The sequence below is a fragment of the Misgurnus anguillicaudatus genome, chromosome 16, assembly GCF_027580225.2.
Source record: "Misgurnus anguillicaudatus chromosome 16, ASM2758022v2, whole genome shotgun sequence".
NCBI lineage: Eukaryota > Metazoa > Chordata > Actinopteri > Cypriniformes > Cobitidae > Misgurnus > Misgurnus anguillicaudatus.
The window spans coordinates 27,461,371-27,476,688 of NC_073352.2; the positions used below are offsets into that span (position 1 = coordinate 27,461,371).

Consider the following 15,318-nt stretch of genomic DNA (forward strand, 5'->3'; position numbering starts at 1 on the left):
CGTGCCGACGACATTATCTTTGACTCTGATTGGTCAAATGTCGAAAATGTTGAAAGGTCCGCTCTGTGATTGGCTGCAAATGTTGAAGCGCTTTAGTTTAATTAGCTGTGCTTCAACATTTTTTAACATTATGTTGGACTACATCCCAAGGCTCCAGTCTCTTCGGGGAGTGAGTTTGAATCCCACACCTGCCAAAAGTTTTTCCACAATTTGTACTCCATAAGAACACAAACATGTTTACTACATAATACACCCATACGACATAAATCTGTTACTATAAGCAAATGAGGCCTCGAATTGTGAAACTAAATATGTCCTGGAACGCAGGAAGCGTCCATAATTCAATATACCCAGGATGTGAAAAATTACAACTCAGAGAAAGCAAACCAAGATATTAAATAAACATACTCTGCCTCTGTTTTGTCCGTTTTGGCGTTACTGGGTGCATCCTAATTCAGGGGTGCGTCCTTTGAAGGCCAATGACGACAAATGCTGTCCCAATTCGAAGGCTCCTTCGCATGCAGCCTGCAAATTGCGGCATTCGTTTCTCCTAAACCAAGAATTCATATATATTAATCCCTTCAGCCATGGCCAAGAATCAATACGTGCCTGTGTCTGTCTGGGTATTTTGAAATAAACATTAAGGACTGTAGTTAAATAGAGTGTTTATTTTGCAAATTAAAGGTCCTTGTAACTGTTTTACTATTATATTTCTAAGGTTGGTACATTTGATATACTGTTATTTTTTCTTGTGTATTAATTTTGTTTAAATGTATCCTTAAAATCCGCGGGATCCAGCCCCTGAATTGGAATGCACCATAGCAAAGTGACCACAGGGATGCAAATTATCCAAATCTCGACTGAATCGACAGAGGGCGCTGCTGCTGTTGTTTCCATTTTTCCTCCTGTTTCCTGTGTGAAATGATCACTTCCGGTTCGTTCAATGTGCAGCGCGCAGCTCTGAGCGGTTGTACGGTGCTTGGTTTGCTTTGGTCGGGATGTCGTCGCTGCACCCCGGTGACCCGCAGTTGGTGTCGGTAATCGTAAATCACCTGAAGACGGAAGGATTATTTGATCAGTTCCGTAGAGACTGTCTGGCAGACGTTGACACGAAGGTAAACACACACACACAAACACACGCCTGCACACTACATACAGACACACACACACACACACTGACTGAAGATAAACAATACCTGTTTTGTGATATTCATATGCAATGCATTGTGTGTGTCAGTTTTCTATTTAATACCATCACTTGATATCGTGATATCGTGAATGTTTTTGTGCTTTAAAGGTATGATATTTTAACAATAACCGAGCCATGAATTCTTACAGGACAGGAGTTTTATTTACATATTGAGTTAGTGTTAGAATGTGTTTATAAGAAATATTTATTATTTTGAACTTTATCCTATTTCAGTGTTTGATTTGTTAATGTTTGCATTGATGTGTTTATTCATTTAGTGGACGCATTTATCCAAAGTAACATTGCACTTGGAGTCATCTCAGTTTTAAAGGGATGGTTTGCATAAAGAAGATGAAAACTCTCATCATTTAACCACACTGATGTTGTTACAAACCTGTATAAATGTCTTTGTTCTGATAAACACAAAGAAAGATATTTTAGGAATATTCAATACACCATTCATGAGCACCATTTACTTCCATAGTTTTCTTTTTCCCATTTTTTGAAGTGAATGGGGCCCATGAACGGTTTGCTTATAAACATTTCTCAGGGTGTCTTCCTTTGTATTCGTCAGAATAAATAAATTTGTACACGTTTGTAACAACATAAGAGTCAGAAAGTCATGACAGAATTTACATTTTTCGGTGAACTATCCCTTTAATTGTCATGTTCTGTTCCTTCAGCCGGCGTATTTACACTTACGACAGCGAGTGGACAACTTTGTGTCCAACCATCTGGCCAACCACACATGGAGCCCACAGCTAAACAAGAACCAGCTGAGAAACACCATCAGACAACTGGTCCTACAGTATGTTTGTCTCTTTCTCTCTCTCCTGCTGTCTATCTCTCCATTGTCTGTCTGTCTCTCTCCCTCCCTCATACTCTGTATTTCTATCTCTCTGTGTATTAGGTCAGGAATGTTGGAGCAAGGGGTGGACAGAATCGTGGCTCAAGTTGTTGATCCAAAAGTCCATCACAACTTTCGGCCGCAGGTGGAGCGAGTCGTAAGGAAGTTTCTGTCTCCCAACAGCAGTTTGGAAGAGGATGAGCCGCCCCTTGCAGTTCCGCCTCCTTCCACAGAAAACCAGGACACTCTGCTGCTAGCTCCAGATGACAGGAGTGATGCTGGTAAGCTGTTTATATCGGTTCATAGTCCGTGCATTTAAAAATAAAACAGCATAAGTCTGAATTATATTTGTTTTGATATTTGTTTTTATATCAAAATAGAGACATTACATGAAACCACTGTTGATCTTACTAGACATCATCTAAATGTTCCCCTTTAAAGGCACACCACGGAACTTTTTGGCCACTAGGGGGTGCTAGACATGTATTTTTCACGCCTAGCGCCCCTAGAGGCCACAAGCGCAGGAGCACTGTCGCAAAGGAAAAGAACTGACCAACCTTAAAACTAAACTAAAAACTAAACCTTTAAAACGCTAAACGATCAACATTTTGAGGCATCAGGGAGGAACGCAGTCATGTTACAACTTTCTGATGAGGAACTCGTCGTGGCAGAAGCCATTTCTCAATCTGAAGGTTGCAGCCTCCGGATGTCGTATTTCTAAGCTGCATTCGTCATCAAGACTGTTTCATTTCAGAATATTAACAATTATAAAGTTGACTATTATACTTAGTTAATCGTAAATTGTTGCAGTATGCTTATGACTTGGGAATGTAATGCTCAGTTTACCTTAATAAACCAGGCTTGATGACGTATGCAGCCTGCATATTTGACCTCCGGAGGCTGCAGCCTTCCAATTCAGAAATGACCAGAAGTATTTCCTTGCCTTTTTTGAAACAAATATTGTTGCATTGTTTATTCCTCTCTCTCCCTCGCCACCAGGATTTTCCACAATGGCGCTTGTTTTTCTCTTTTGTGGGAAAATTGTCACTCTAAATCCAAGTAAACCGATGTGTTTAGGTCTGCCGCTTTGTAATACATCACGCGAGTGTCAGCGGAACGCAGCAAATGTGGAAGAGAAGAGAGAAACGCTCGGATCTGATTGGTGAATGAATAGGGATTGGTGAATGAATAGGGTTTGGTTTTACACTGTGTGAGTTTGAGCAAGTTTGGCTGCTATAGCATCCTGGATTGTAATGTAAATACCATAGACAGTAAAAGAAAGGTAAATATGTGAACACATGAATGCAGCATCTGAATACAAGGAACTATATGCAAGATAAGCGCCGTCATTTATGAAGAAGATCGCATTTATGTATGAATCAAGATCGTGAGTTTATATAAAAAAAATGCCTTAAAGGGGGATCGAACCCGGGTCGCCCGTGTCATAGGTCTGTGACACTAACAAGGTGCCACAGAGTCACAAAATAGAAGTTGCTCTCTACATTCCTTAAGTAGCCTCCAGCAAAATTCAAGTTAAAAAAATTGTGTGGAGGAAGTGACGTATGCTGTAAAGCAGTCGAATTTTGTAGTTTTTTTGTGCTCTGGTTACTACCCGAAACCCTAAGTTTTAAAGTACGAGTAAAAGCGATACAGACCCCGTCAGGCTATGGTAGACATGTCATTCAACCTATTTAAAGTTGATGTACTATCACAAGGGTCTTGAAAATTTATTATGAAGGTTGAAAAATTACATGGTGTCCCTTTAAGGAGAAACAATTCCTCTTGGGATCATTCATCTTTTTGATGTGTTCCAGCTGATGTTCAGATCCAAGAGACCAGCAGCTCTGACCCGACCCAGGAGCAGAAAGAGGAGGAGATGGACATAAGCCTTAACGAGGAGGAGCAGCACACCGCTCTGATCGAGGCAGAGGAGGTGCCCGAGGAGAAAGATGGAGGAGAAGAGAAAGAGATAAAGTTGGAGAAAGAGGAGGTGAAGGAGCAGGGAGACGCAGAGAATGAGAACAGCACTAAATCATCAGGAAAGATCAAAGAGGAGAACAGAGAGTCTGACTCCCAGAAAGTGTCCGGTGTAAAGCAGAGGTCTGGAGACAGACTAAGAGAAGGTATCACACAAAACATCTGTCTGTCATCAATGTCTTTTAATGCATGAGCTGGAACAACTGAAAGAGGTGTACATGTTTTATTTAATACTATGAATACTTTAGCCATAAAGCCATTTAAAATAAAGAAATATGAGATATTTTCAAGAAAATAACAAAACAAAGATAATTTGCAACTGCAGTACCAGCCTAAATGTGTTTCTTGTGTGTGTGTCAGAATACACTCTCGAGGATTCGGATCTGGACGGTCTCAGTGACATCACAGTGAGTTCTGTTCATACCAGCGATCTGTCCTCGTTTGAGGGCGACAGCGATGACGATCCACCCTTGTCGGAGTCCACAGAAGAGGGTGAGATCAGTTCAGAGGGTAAGTCTGACCTCAGACCTGCAGCACATGATCATTCACCACGCCTGTCACAGATTCATGTATGAACGTGTTTGTGTGTATGTGTGCAGATGAGAGAGGACAGAAGACGTCCCCCGGTGAAGAGAAGAAATCTCGCGGTGTGAGGCAGGGTTACATACACAAACCCTTCCTGTACTCCCGTTACTATAGCGACTCTGATGATGAGGTCACTGTGGAGCAGCGCCGGCGCAATGTGGTAAGAAAAAAAACCCACAGAGTATAGTAACTAGGATAGTATAGTACCAATAGTACCACCAGCAGTGTTTACTATCATTGTCTTTCCCAGGCCAAAGATAAAGAGGAGAGGTTGTTAAAGCGCCAACAGAACCGAGAGCGCCTGGAGGAGAAACGCAGACAGAGAGCAGCTCAGACTGAGGAGCAGGGTAACACATCTACACGTCTGTCTTTCTCTCTGTGTTTGTCTCTCTGTGTCAATAATCTGATTTTCTACCTGCAGAGCGGAGGAAACAGCGGCCACGGGCAAAAGAAGCTCGAAAAGAACAGAAAGTCCTGGAGAAGAAAGTGGCTCTTAGCAGACAAAGAAAGAGAGACCACAGGTTTGTGTACATCAGGAGATCTGAGGCTTGATTTGTAAGATTATAGTGATGATCATCAGAGCTCATTTGTGAGAATTCCTTTGTTTTTTAAACAGTAGTTTAGAGTTTTGCTTTGCCTTGCTACTGTTGTCAGTGAGTGCATTCACATGCACAGAATAGGCCAATAACTATCAAAAATCTGCTTATTATAGAAACCTGTTTACATACCGGCTATGCAGAAAAACGCGTTTACATGGGATTTGGAGATTTGTCAGGTTTCTCGCAGACAGTGATGACATATAACCGTTCAAAAAGCCGACAGGAAATATGTCTTAAGCTATACAGTTGTATTTCTTCTCATGTCTGCAAAACCTGTAAATGTAACATCAGCTTTAACTTTCGCAGTTTCTCTGCCAACTGCTTGTAGAGTCGAGCGCAGACTTTTATGCGTTACTTTGCGCTTCTGCATGTGATGTTTATCTTTTGCACACAGAGACATGCGCACATGAACAAAACTGCAAGAAAGCCGTTTAAAGTGATTACATGCAATGCAAAATTGGAGTAATGTGCAAAGAAATTAGCTGTTTTTGCTTATACCGTTAATGGGCTTCCCCCGATAAAAGATAACGTCTAACGCATTTACTTACATGTCCCCACACGTTATCAGTTTATTAATCTGCTGTGCATGTAACGTTAGGGTTACAAAGAAATTGATTTCTTATGTTTTTCAAATGTATAGCTTGTAATGCACTGTAAGTCGCTTTGAATATAGCGTCTGCCAAATGCATAAAAATAAAAATACAATTTCTTTAAAAAACACTAATGTAATTTTAAAACAAGTGTAACTGGAAATTATTAAATAACACAACGGCTTTCCATTTATATTATGTAAGATCCCGGAAACACTCCCCTTTAATCCCCCAAAGAATTACTTTCATAAAAACTTTCATTAAAAAAATCGTAACAATTTACTCACCCCCATGTCATCCAAGATTTTTATGTCTTTCTTTGTTCAGTCGAGAAGAAATTAAGTTATTTGAGGAAAATATTCCAGGATTTTTATCCATATTGTGGACCTCAACGGTTTAGGTAAGATTGCGCTGGTGCATCAGATGGCTAATGCAAGTCAAGAAGTTGTGGTTACAAAGTACAGTTTTATTTGACTTATTTATTTGTTTTGCAAAAATGACGATGGCTTGGCTAGATAAGACCCTTATGTCTCGGTTGGGATGGTTTAGAGCACTCGAAAGCTGCATTGAAACTGTTGAGGTCCACTATATGGAGAAAAATCCTGGAATGTTTTCTTGAAAAACTTGACTGAAAAAGACAGACATAACCATCTTGGATGACATGGGGTTGAGTAAATTATCAGATTTTTTTATGAAAGTGGAGGAATCCTTTAAGCATCAGACGCCCTAAGAAAACCTTGATGATTCTGATTGTCTGTTTCCTTTTAGAAAAGATGAAGAAAGAAATAAAAATGATACTGAAGGAGATTCAGTCAACAAAGATGTAAGTTTCTTCCATGTCTCCATCTGTTTGTTTCTCTCAATCAGTAGTGAGTGACCATATGAGTCTCTCTGCAGGTGAAGGCCGGGTGTCTGAAGTCCTCACGGCGCTCGTCTGATGTGGATGAGCAGCGCAAAAAGAAAGCAGACGATGCCAGTGAGGAGAAACTACAAACAAAAACTGACAAAAACCGCGTCCACTCTTTCATCCTGGACCTGGAGCTCGGAACAGAGGAAGCTCAACGTCAGAGAACGGGTGGGAAATCTGAACGAAGTCTTCGGAAAGACGCACACGGCAAAGAAAAGGAGCGCAAGGAGAAAGAGCCAAGTGTCTGTGATGAACGGATCAAGCCCAAAATGAAGACTGAGAGCAAGAGGGCTGGAGATGCATCTATCCCGGCTTCTGATGAGAAAGAAGACAAAAAGGCCTCAAAGGTCAAGGCGGAAAGGAAGAGCTCGGTGTCTTCGAAAGAAAGCAAGGCGTCTTTTTCTGAAGCTGCAGACGAGGGCAATCTCAAGAAAGGAAAGATGCCTGTGGACACTCTCAAGGAGAAAACAAGGGGAGAGAAGATGGGAAGCAAGAGTGACTCGAAGCTGCTCCGCCGTTTAGACTCCACAGGCTCATCTGAGGAAAGGTCAGAGGTTGAGGCAAGTTCAGAGGCCACCCTGAAGAAAGACAAGCACGTCCCAATAAAGTCAAAGAGTCAAGCGGAGGTCAAACCAGCAGACAAGCTCAAGTTGAAATCTGAAAGAAAGGACTCCTCGACAGGAGAAAGAGACAAGAGACATGGCTCAGAAACTGAAAGTGACGCTCGGAAAGCAGAAGTAGGGACGAAAGTCAGATCCGTGTCAGAGAAACACAGATCAAAATCCAGAGAGGACCTGAAATCCCAGAAGTCTGAAAAGAAGATGCCAAGCCAGGACACCAAGAGCAAAGCGGAAAAGAAAACCTCAGAAGAGCCTCAGAAAACCAAAGATTCAAAAGCTGGAAGAAGAGCAACAGAGAAAAAGGTGCAAAAAGATTCTGAGAGAAAGTCAGGTGGAAAGGATTCAAGTGCAAGCCCGACAGAACCGTCAGCACCGATGTCTCCTGTAGCAGAACCCTCAGCTGTCTCCGGCACTACTCCTTTACCGGACGACACGTTTGGCGCGCTGAGCGACGTCACTGCTGACTCAGATGGCGATGATGTGACGGAGCCCCGTTCGCTATCGGCAGAGGCCGACGCCCTCTTGAGTCTGATGACGGCAACGAGTGACATCACGCAGCAAGCTGTAAGACAGGAGACGGAAGCTGATCTAAAGATGAAGGAAGCTGCGCTTACGCTGCTTTCGATGGATCCGGATATTGCACGCTCATCAGATGTCATTGTTGCAGAATCTCAGGTTGCTATCCAGATGACGTCCGATGCCACAGGATGCTGTATCCCCGAGACACAAAGTGAGAGTTGTGCACCCGCTGTCGGTGAGCAGGATGAACAACAGCAAGATGCAGGTAGTGTACACACACACACACACACACACACACACATTATAAATATATGTTACATATCTGTAGTAAAAACTTATAATAATGCCTGATTTGATCTTTAAGCTGCATCTGCATCCACTGTGAAACCCACCAAGACTGAGACTCTTATTGTAAATGAGGTGGTGACATCAGAGGTGAGTTCATGACATCACTTCCTCTACAACTTTAGATTAAAATATAGTGGCTGCTTTTTGGCTCTCAGGTCATGCAAATGGGCAGGTGTATGTTTGCGTTTATGACATCACTTTCTATATAGTTGTAGATTACTATATAAGGAGTGATTTCTGCTGTTGGCATGTACATGTGTTTAATCTGTTGTGTTGGTTCTTTTCTTTCAGGTTGCTGATGGGCAGAGAGAGAATAGAGACAATGAGGAAAGAACGCAGATCCTTCCTGCAGACACAGCTGAGCCAGGTCGGGACAACACGGTAGACGTAGCACAGCAAACACAGAGATTCGAAACTGAGTTTGCGCAGACACTTACTGCAGATGCAACGGAATCTCCAAAGACACTCGAGGCAGACGCATCTGTGCCTGCGCAGACTCCAATGACAGCCAAAGCTGCCGCAGACGATTCTGTGCAGACATCTACTGCGGAAGTAACTGAACCGCCAACGACATCTGCAGCAGACGCAGATGAGCCTGCGCAGACTGCAATGACAGCCAAAGCTGACGCAGACGATTCTGCGCAGACACCTACTGTGGAGGTAACGGAATCGCCAACGACACTTGCAGCAGACGCATCTGTGTCTGCGCAGACACTCTCTGCAGAGGTAACGGAATCTCCAACGACACCTGCAGCAGACGCAGCTGAGTCTGCGCAGACACCTGCTGCAGAGGTAACGGAATCTCCAACAACACTCGCAGCAGACGCAGCTGAGCCTGCGCAGACACCTACTACAGAGGTAACGGAATCTCCAACAACAGTTGCAGCAGACGCAGCTGAGTCTGCGCAGACACTCACTGCAGAGGTAACAGAATCTCCAACAACACTTGGAGCAAACCCCGCTGAGCCTGTGCAGACGCATACTACAGAGGTAACGGAATATCCAACAACACTTGCAGTAGACTCAGCTAAGCCTGCGCAGACACCTACTGCAGAGGTAACAGAATCTCCAATGACACTTGCAAAAGACGCAGCTGAGCCTGCGCAGACACATGCTGCAGAGGTAACGGAATCTCCAACAACACTTGCAGCAGACGCAGCTGAGCCTGTGCAGCCACTTACTGCAGAGGTAACGGAATCACAAACGACATTTGCAGAAGACGCAGCTGAGCCTGCACAGACACCCGCTGCAGAGGTAACAGAATCACAAACGACACTTAAAGCAGATGCAGTTGAGCATGTGCAGACCCCAACGACAGTCAAAGCAGACGCAGATGTGCCTGCGCAGACACTTTCTGCAGAAGTAGCAGAATCTCTAATGACTCTGACAGCAGACACAGCTGAGCCTGTGCAGACTCCTACGACAGTCAAAGCAGATGCAGCTGAGCCTGCACAGACACCTATTGCAGAGGTAACAGAATCTCCAACGACACTTCCAGCAGACGCACCTGAACATGCGCAGACACCCACTGCAGAGGTAATAGAATCACAAACGACACTTGCAGCAGACGCAGCTGAGCCTGTGCAGACACCCTCTGCAGAGGTAACAGAATCACAAACGACACTTGCAGCAGACGCAGCTGAGCCTGCGCAGACACCCTTTGCAGAGGTAACAGAATCTCAAACGACACTTGCAGCAGACACAGCTGAGCCTGCGCAGACACTTAGTGCTGAGGTTACAGAATCTCAAGCGACATTTAAAGCAGATACAGCTAAGCCAGCGCAGATGCTCAGTGAAGAAACTGTGGACCCTGCGCAGACGCTCCCTGAAGAAATAACTGAGCCTGTGCAGATAATCCAAGTAGATTCAGCAAAGCCTGTTAAGGCAGAAACAGTAGAGTCTGCGCAGACCCTGCCTCCAGACACAGCTACGCTTGCACAGGCCCCTACCAGAGCGGCAGACGACCCTGTGCACACAGTCACTGCAGACACAACCGAGTCTGCGCAAAACCTTACAACCTCTGCAACGAATCCGAATACAGCACAGTCTGCGCAAACCTCCACCACAGGTATGTCACTTGATGAGTGAATGCTTTGAGCTGAGTTTTTGTTTTAAGTGTAACCTGTGCGCTTTTGCCTGTGATGCAGACAGTGCATCTGTCTCAGACGAACAGGACAGGTCGACGTCAGACGTCTCAGAAACGGTAACCAAACAGTATGTTCCTGAATCTAAACTCACCTGTAAATCACTTCAATTACTGATAACTTTTTTATGATCAGGAGCAGACGGACAGCTCAGGCACACGCAGGGGCCGATCAGCCAATCAGAGGGCAGGTGTGTGTGCATCTGTTTGTATTAGTGTAGTATTGTGTCTCTCTTACACATTCATGCGTGGTTTCTCTTCTTATGTGCCCTGATGTTTTCCTGTTTGTCCCCACAGGTTCTTCACAGTCAAAAGAGGAGATGGTTACAGAAAAGGAGCCACAGGAGGTGTGTGTGTGTGTGTGTGTGTGTGTGTGTGTGTGTGTGTAGTATTTGTGTGTGTGTAGTATTTGTGTGTGTGTAGTATTTGTGTGTGTGTGTGTGTGTGATATTGGTACTGATGTTTATTTGTGTGCAGCAGGGTCGCAGGAGTAGACGCTCTGCAGCACAGATTAAAGATTTGCCTACAGGTGATCAATCACATCACATCTGCATTGGACTGTGCGTTCACACCAGACACAAATGAAGGGAATACATCGCGAGTTACCTCATGTCATTCGCGTGTGAAATTCAGACGCCAAATACGCTCAAATTGCCAGCTTTAGCTAGCTTAAAGTCTCAATATGTATGTATATATATATGTGTGCGTGTGTGTCACTACGTCGTAATCACATTACTACTAAAGTAAGCTTCTGATTGGTTAACGCAGCGCAAATATCCACCAAAGTTTTGTTTTTTTTCCACTGAAGCGAATTGCGCGTTATTCGCGTCAAACGCCGGAAATTCTCAAATTGTGCCGCAGGATGTCTACTGCGTCTTTGCACTGACTTATGTAAATTATGTAAATCACTCACGCTTAACGCTTCATTCGCGTCTGGTGTAAACACACAATGAGAGTGTCATGTGTTTGTAAACAGAGAAAATTATATTCATTACTTATAACTTCTAAAATTAATTTAATTGAAACAGTTTTTTCTGTTAAAATGTTTCCAGCTGCTTTCCAACAATGCACACCGAAATAAAACTAAGTCGCTGTGTGTACTACTACTTACAGCTATGTATATATAAATACATGTCTCTGTTTCTCTTCAGTGAAACCTGCGATGAAGCGCAAGAAATCAGACACCTCGACTACAGTGAGTTTGTGTTAGTGTATGTGTGTGTGAGATTGTGTCTGAATACTCGCTTTATGCTTTATGAACACTATGTTTCTAGGACTTAGCAGCAGATGAGATCGAGGAAGAGCCAAAAAAATCTGCCAAACAGAGACGAAATGAAGGTGACTGCAAACATGCATACAGACATAACATAAATAGGGGTGCAATAGTTGTCGGTTAAAGTTTAAGAGCACTTCGGTTGGAGGGCTGCACCAACTCATGGTTATAATCGTTAATAGTCAATTATAAAATTTGTTGTCAACAAACTTTTATTTAAGGCTTAAAATATTAAAATCATAAAGATTCTTTTAATAAAACTCTTTAGTAGTGTGTTGCTACCCGTGAGTACCCTTATGTGTAGTTCCTTATTTAGCTATAATAAGTGGAATATCTAATTGTGAATATTTGTTTTTATCCTATTAATAAAAAAAAAAAATAGTCGATTATAAAAATAACCTTCAGGTTACACGGCTGACTCTCTAAAGGGTAAGGTTCCCATGGGTCCCTAAAATCCTTGAAAGTTTGTGAATCTGGGGGAAATAAATCAAGGCCTGTACATAGATACAGGTCATTGAAAGTGCTTGAATATATTTTATGCAGGGAAGTTTTCTGTGGGGGAAAATCCATATAATTTCCTGTGTAGTGTAGGATAATATCATAAAAATTCTAGACTTTTAAGCACACGTGCTAAACTGTTTGCTTTAAATGCTTATATCTTCTGTATACAAATGTTGATTTATACCAAATTGCTTTTTTGCATAGTTGTGTTTGACACATGAAAACGTCTCGGGTTACTGTTGTTCCCTGAGAAGTGAACGAGACACTGCGTCTCCCTTGCCATACTTCCTGCGTCCCTGTAATGCCGTCTTTGGCAATAGTTCAGATAGCGATATACTTCCTGGCTCCCGTGTCACCCTGTCTTTGTTGTTAAGCTTCACCATTGGTTGAATTTGATATACACATTCAGACGCACTGGAGGTGTCCCCTAAGTGTCACCGCAGTGACGCAGCACGAGTTCCCCTCGAAAGGAAACTGTAACAATGTAACGATGTGATCTTGCTTTCACTTAAAATATGTCCCCACCTTTAATCCTTGAATTTGAGGGTATTGGATCTGGAAAGTCCTTGAAAAATCCTTGAATATGAAGTTAACTAAGGTGTGGGAACCCTGAAGGGGCGGCCACATTAAAGCTTTTTTCAATTGAAAACCCAGCCAGTCTTTTTTAGTGGTTTACCTCATATTATCATCCTACATAATGTAAAGATCATTCTTTGAAAATATAACCTTGATCAACCTAACATAGAATTATGCTCAGAAATGATTACTGCAAATGTATGAATGCAAATCACAAAATAATCATAAATATGAGAATAATTTGCTACAATAGTTGTGTGTTTGGTGTTTGACTGATGTCTGTGTGTTTTCAGTAAGTCCATCTGAAGATCAGGATGTGATGAAAACGAGTGATGAAGAAGAGGAGGAGGAAAAGAAAGATGAGGAAGACGTGACGGTGTGTAAACACACGAGTGTGTAGAGAGGAGCGCTACGATCGACCGACTCTGAAATCACGTAATTGAATGATTTTTTGTGTTTGGGTTCAGGGAGACAAAGAGGAAGCTAAGCGGAAACCTCCTCGTCGCGGACGCGCCTGCAAAACCACAGATGACTCCGGTATGATGGCAGCGTTACTTTTAGATAAAATTAGTACTTTATTATCTTTATTGCCCCTGAAGCAAATAACTAATTATGTACACAAATTTAAATGTGTACATTTAAAGAAGTTTAGATTTTTTTATGTTTACTAGACATTTGTCTGATGGTTTATATGTACGATATTATCACTCACAGATGCGGGAGTTTCTGAGAAACGAGATACAACTGAGAAAGAAGAGGATGAGGAGGAGACGTCTTCGAGAGCGACGACTCGTGCGGCGTCTCGTTTGGAGGCGGAGAGGTAAAGCCTCGGTTCTGACCCGAGTCCTAACACACTCATGTTAACCAGTAAACCAACACCTGCACATCATCTTCTCTTTTCAGAAATAAACCGAGCAAACCTTCCACTCGAGCTCTGAGTAAACTCAGTGGAAAAGAGGAGGTGTCTCCAAGCACACGGTTTGTCTCTCTCTGTCTCTCTTGTATTTTCTTTGTCGAGTCGTGTTATGATTAAACAAGAATATTCTCTCTCACAGCTCGGTGAGGGGACGTAAACGTGAGGCGAGTCCTCCGGTGTCTCGCACTCGCGGGGGACAGAAATCCGATGATCCGCCTTCAAAAAGAGTCAAACGATGAGTCCTGTACAGAATAAATTCACTTTCACCTGTAGTTTTTAAGGTCAGAACACATCTGGTTGTCAAGGCAGCTGGATTTGAAGCCTTGATGTTTTTAAATTCAGAGACATTGGTTCATATTAGTTCATTACAGACAGTGTTGTGTAATGACAGGCACGTAGTGTTAAACTGTAGTGTTACATCCGGTCTGTCAGGGATGTGTGCGTGTATGTGTGTGATTTTGTGAATGTAAATGAGGATTGTTGTTTATTTTATATTTTTACCTTATATTATAAATCCACCATTGATCCTGACACTGATTTGTGTTTTTAATGAGCTGTGTAATGGGGGTGTTGGACAGTGATGGTAATAATGTGTCATAGTAAGGGATAGTTCACCCAAAAATGAAAACTCTGTCAATTACTGACCCTCATGTTGTTTTAAACCTGTATGAGTTTGTTTATTCTTTTGAATACAAAATAAGATATTTTGATAGATGATGGTAACCATAGTGTCATCCTACTATGGAAGTCAATGGATACCATCAACTGTGTGCATCCCATCGTTTGTCTAAATGTCTTCTTTTGTGTTTAGTGGAATAAGGGAACTCATGTAGGTTCGGGACAACATGAGGGTGGAGAAATTATGACAAAGTTAGATTTTTGTGTAAACCTTTTCTTTAAATCTTTCCCTGCCATTGATAAGTTATCTCATCAATTAAGAGAAAACATTTGCATAAAAAAGTGTTCCTGGTGAATTTTTATGTTATTCTGCAAGACCGTGATTATCCACTAAATAGTCTCAGCCTCAGACGTCACGCCCACAAACTGTTGGCTGAACGTCTGATGTTTTTCGTACACTTTTCTGGAAACCCTGTAAGAATGTTAAAGTCGTTTTTGATTGGTTGAAAAAAAACGGATTTCCAGGAGACACGAGTGTCGCGATTAGTTTCGGTCCCTGGGAAACAAAGCTCTGACGTTCTATTGAAGAAGAGAATCAGTCGTGTTCACGTGGATAATAATGAGCAGTTATCATGATCAGCTAAACATTGGATTCTCCAAAATATGCAAAGTTCGCAGCATAGACTCTCTAAAAGACGTCCAAGAGTTTTGCTTGAGGCAGTTAGTGGAGTCAAAAAGTTTGGTTCTCCTGAATTGCTTGTATGTGTTAAAAAGTGGAGAGATATGCTTCAAACAGACGTTTAACGGGAGCGTCTCATTGGTGTGGCTGTTGATGAAGTGCACAACGTTGTTCTATGTGAGTAATATTGTTTATTTAGATGCTATTCGGTTGCGGCTGGTTATTTCAATAACTGACTTGTTGCCAGCCGGCTCGTTATTGTGGGGAGTCCGAAACGTGACGCTAGATGAAACAAACTGTGATTGGTTGTTTGACATGTCAATCAAACAGCTCGTGGGCGGGCTTTGTCCAGAAAAATCAGCGAAAAACACCAGACCTTCAGTATTGAAGGTCTGGCTACGCGAGACTATCCACTAAATGGCGCACTTACC

The 15,318-nt window shown here is 42.5% G+C and overlaps 1 protein-coding gene across 2 annotated transcripts; it reads left to right on the plus strand.

The window, feature by feature from the left end:
• Positions 1–717: 717 nt before the first annotated feature.
• Positions 718–14,121, plus strand: bod1l1 (biorientation of chromosomes in cell division 1-like 1). 2 transcript variants are annotated; one of them, XM_055177817.2, is made up of 23 exons: positions 718–1,115; positions 1,873–1,997; positions 2,100–2,317; positions 3,851–4,159; positions 4,374–4,523; positions 4,613–4,758; positions 4,849–4,945; positions 5,020–5,119; positions 6,556–6,610; positions 6,685–8,098; positions 8,198–8,268; positions 8,473–10,249; positions 10,329–10,384; positions 10,461–10,515; positions 10,622–10,671; positions 10,805–10,853; positions 11,476–11,519; positions 11,599–11,662; positions 12,968–13,050; positions 13,142–13,211; positions 13,389–13,494; positions 13,578–13,652; positions 13,730–14,121. In XM_055177817.2, exons 1-23 carry the CDS (start codon positions 999–1,001, stop codon positions 13,827–13,829), a joined length of 5,331 nt encoding a protein of 1,776 aa, XP_055033792.2. In that variant the 5' UTR covers positions 718–998; the 3' UTR covers positions 13,830–14,121. The 2 variants fall into 2 exon arrangements, with proteins under 2 accessions (XP_055033792.2, XP_055033791.2); XM_055177816.2 differs by having other exon boundaries at positions 721–1,115; positions 10,802–10,853.
• The last annotated feature ends 1,197 nt before the right edge of the window (positions 14,122–15,318 follow it).